General features: G+C 43.1%; 1 protein-coding gene across 8 annotated transcripts in view; it reads right to left on the bottom strand.

The window, feature by feature from the left end:
* LOC111246921 (uncharacterized) overlaps nucleotides 1-2,457 on the bottom strand; it is a 70,642-nt gene that overhangs the window by 139 nt on the left and 68,046 nt on the right. For all 8 annotated transcript variants that reach the window (XM_086983743.1, XM_086983742.1, XM_086983745.1 and 5 more), the window contains one exon: nucleotides 147-274. In XM_086983743.1, the coding sequence (XP_086839869.1) occupies nucleotides 177-274 (98 nt within the window). In that variant the 3' untranslated portion in view covers nucleotides 147-176. The remainder of the gene's footprint in view (nucleotides 1-146; nucleotides 275-2,457) is intronic.

Below are 2,457 nucleotides of genomic sequence, written 5' to 3'. Positions count from 1 at the left end.
CTGTGAGAGACAACCAGTGCTAGAGATTATGGACACACCACCGTCGTTCTTGTTTACCAGGCTACTTCCAGCGGCCAGTACCCCAGCATCTGCCGTTTCGGCTAGTATGGGAACAATTATAGATAGGTCTCCAACAGCTACTGTACCTGCACTTCCTTGTCCTGATCCGGCTCCAGCTACAGAGTTAGATGTGCCGCTAGTGAGACCAGCAAGAGCTCCACGCGGTGCGGCAGCTCCTGTATCGTCGATAGCCCCGTTACGAGAAATGTTATTTCTGTAATTGTCAAAATGAATAAGCGTAATAGACAAAGAAGGAGAGCGAAGAGCACAGTAAATTGCTTTGTCATTTTCGTGATTAGTGTTGATTTTTACATATATATATAAATAGATGAAGGTATTGGGAAGTGTCTTTCGTGCTTCAAAAAACCTGTGTTCTTTTTTATTTGCCGTATAGTTCCTAGAAGAAATTACCTAGGTAAAAAAGAGCATGAAAACAAAGTAACTAGTTGACGGGTCATGATTGACAGAGTAGTCAGGACGAAAAATATTTATACGGAAACTTTCCCCTCCTAAATGGACGCAGGGTTCCGCTCGAGCTCCGGCAACGAATGAATTTATTCGGTGCTACTCTTTATGCATTCTTAGTTAAGTTATGCCTTAAAGAATTACTTCGGCTAATTTTTAAGGCCCTCGTTATTGTACCGACACGAATTTTACTCGCTAGTGATTGCGCGAGGTTTCGAGATGATCGCAGGTTCAAGAAACCTGCCACGTAAGCTTTTGCGGGACGACTCCAATGCCCTGTCATGTGTGACTTGACTTTGTCGGCCTGATCGCCTTTATCTTCCTAATTCAGTATCTTCTGCTCGATAGTTTCATTCAGTATGAATAGCTGGGCCACATATAAATTTCTCTAAGCGAAAGAAATGGCCATTTACGTTCTTAGCTCGTGAAAAACTTTCATGGTACTGCGTGTTGGTCGGTCTTGAAGCGTAAATATTTCGTGAAGAACTAGACCGTTAGCCGAAGACTAACAGTATGTCGGGCTCTTATACCCTAACCGCGTGCCAGCTGTTTATTGTTTGCATTATTAGCTATAATAATATTTATATAGGTTTAGCTTATCGAACATTCTAGAGTAGTGCACATTGTAGTCGAACGACGAACGAAATAGATATTACGATAGCGTTAATTAGACAGAAAATGCTCTTCTTAGCAATACATTTAAGTCCATAGACTATTTACTCTCACATTACTCTGTTAATCAGGTGTATTCCGACGTATGTATTACCTAATACATCGAAGAAGACCCTACTCGTTTTTGTCAATATCGAACTTCACTTATGTTACGCTTATTTAGTCTAGCGGTCATGAAGATGGGTTCTGCGATGGACTGCAGAAATTTTAACAGATGAGACCTTTCAGAATGAGTTTTTTTTTGCACTCGGTAAAAGATACGATAGCCAGCAACTTCACTACGCGCTGATACGAAAAATCTAAGACATAAGAATCGTTTGAAGTGAAGCTTTCCACGAATTATTTAGAATCGTTGACGCCTCTTATGACGATCATTTGTGCGCAAACATCTCCCTAAAGTCAGTCAGCAGCGTTCGAGTGCTTTTCCCTCCTCAGATTGTTCCGTATCCCTATAGGTGATATTATTACTGACGAACAAAAAGCACTGGGCAGTCGTTCTCAAGTGTAACAAATGATATAATGAAGCCTATGCCTATTCAAAGGACCCCCATAGGACTAAATTACACCTTGTATACCTTCGGATATCGAAAGCACGCTTAATCGCAAGACGATGCGGATACTTGGACGCCTTGAATTTGACTGTATACCAACGCGTGCTGGGATTGACTGCTCACAAAAGGACGGAAAAGAATCCCAGTCGACTAAGAAGGACACGACGAAAAGCCAGATTGAAACACTCCTTTGACGCGATCGTCACCGTTCAATCGGTAGAAAGCGGGCTGATCTCCGCAACGAAAGAATGGCATCTCAACTGGGTCAGAAAGGCAATTGCCACCAGGCCAAAGTCTTGATTCGCTGTCTTTCTGAACCAAAATGTGGCAGGTCCATTCTGAAGCGCAATAACAGCGAGAGCATGGCGTAAGACGCACATCAGTAAAGCCCTTAACTTCGTAATTTCATAACTACCCTTCGATCGGGGATGGAGGTTTACCGCGTGCGTCGACGGAAACTTTTTGACAGCAGCTACTTGACTTTCCAAATGATCGCTTGGCGGACGATACTACAGGAACCAAGCCGCCTTCGGACGATATGAGGTGACTGCCGCGATCACGAGGGGTCCTTGTGTTTCACAAATGCAGTACGTATTGCATCGTGAAGTCAGGCTAACTTTATCGTTATATCGCAGCCTACAGAAGACAAAAGGTAGACAGAGCAAAATGAAAGCCCGTCACCCTTTACCTAGAAATCATCGAATTTTAC

The sequence above is a fragment of the Varroa destructor genome, unplaced genomic scaffold (genome assembly GCF_002443255.2).
Source record: "Varroa destructor unplaced genomic scaffold, Vdes_3.0 BEIS01000003.1, whole genome shotgun sequence".
NCBI classification, from domain to species: domain Eukaryota; kingdom Metazoa; phylum Arthropoda; class Arachnida; order Mesostigmata; family Varroidae; genus Varroa; species Varroa destructor.
Note: the sequence above shows the minus strand (reverse complement) of the source record. Positions and strands in the feature narration are given on the sequence as shown.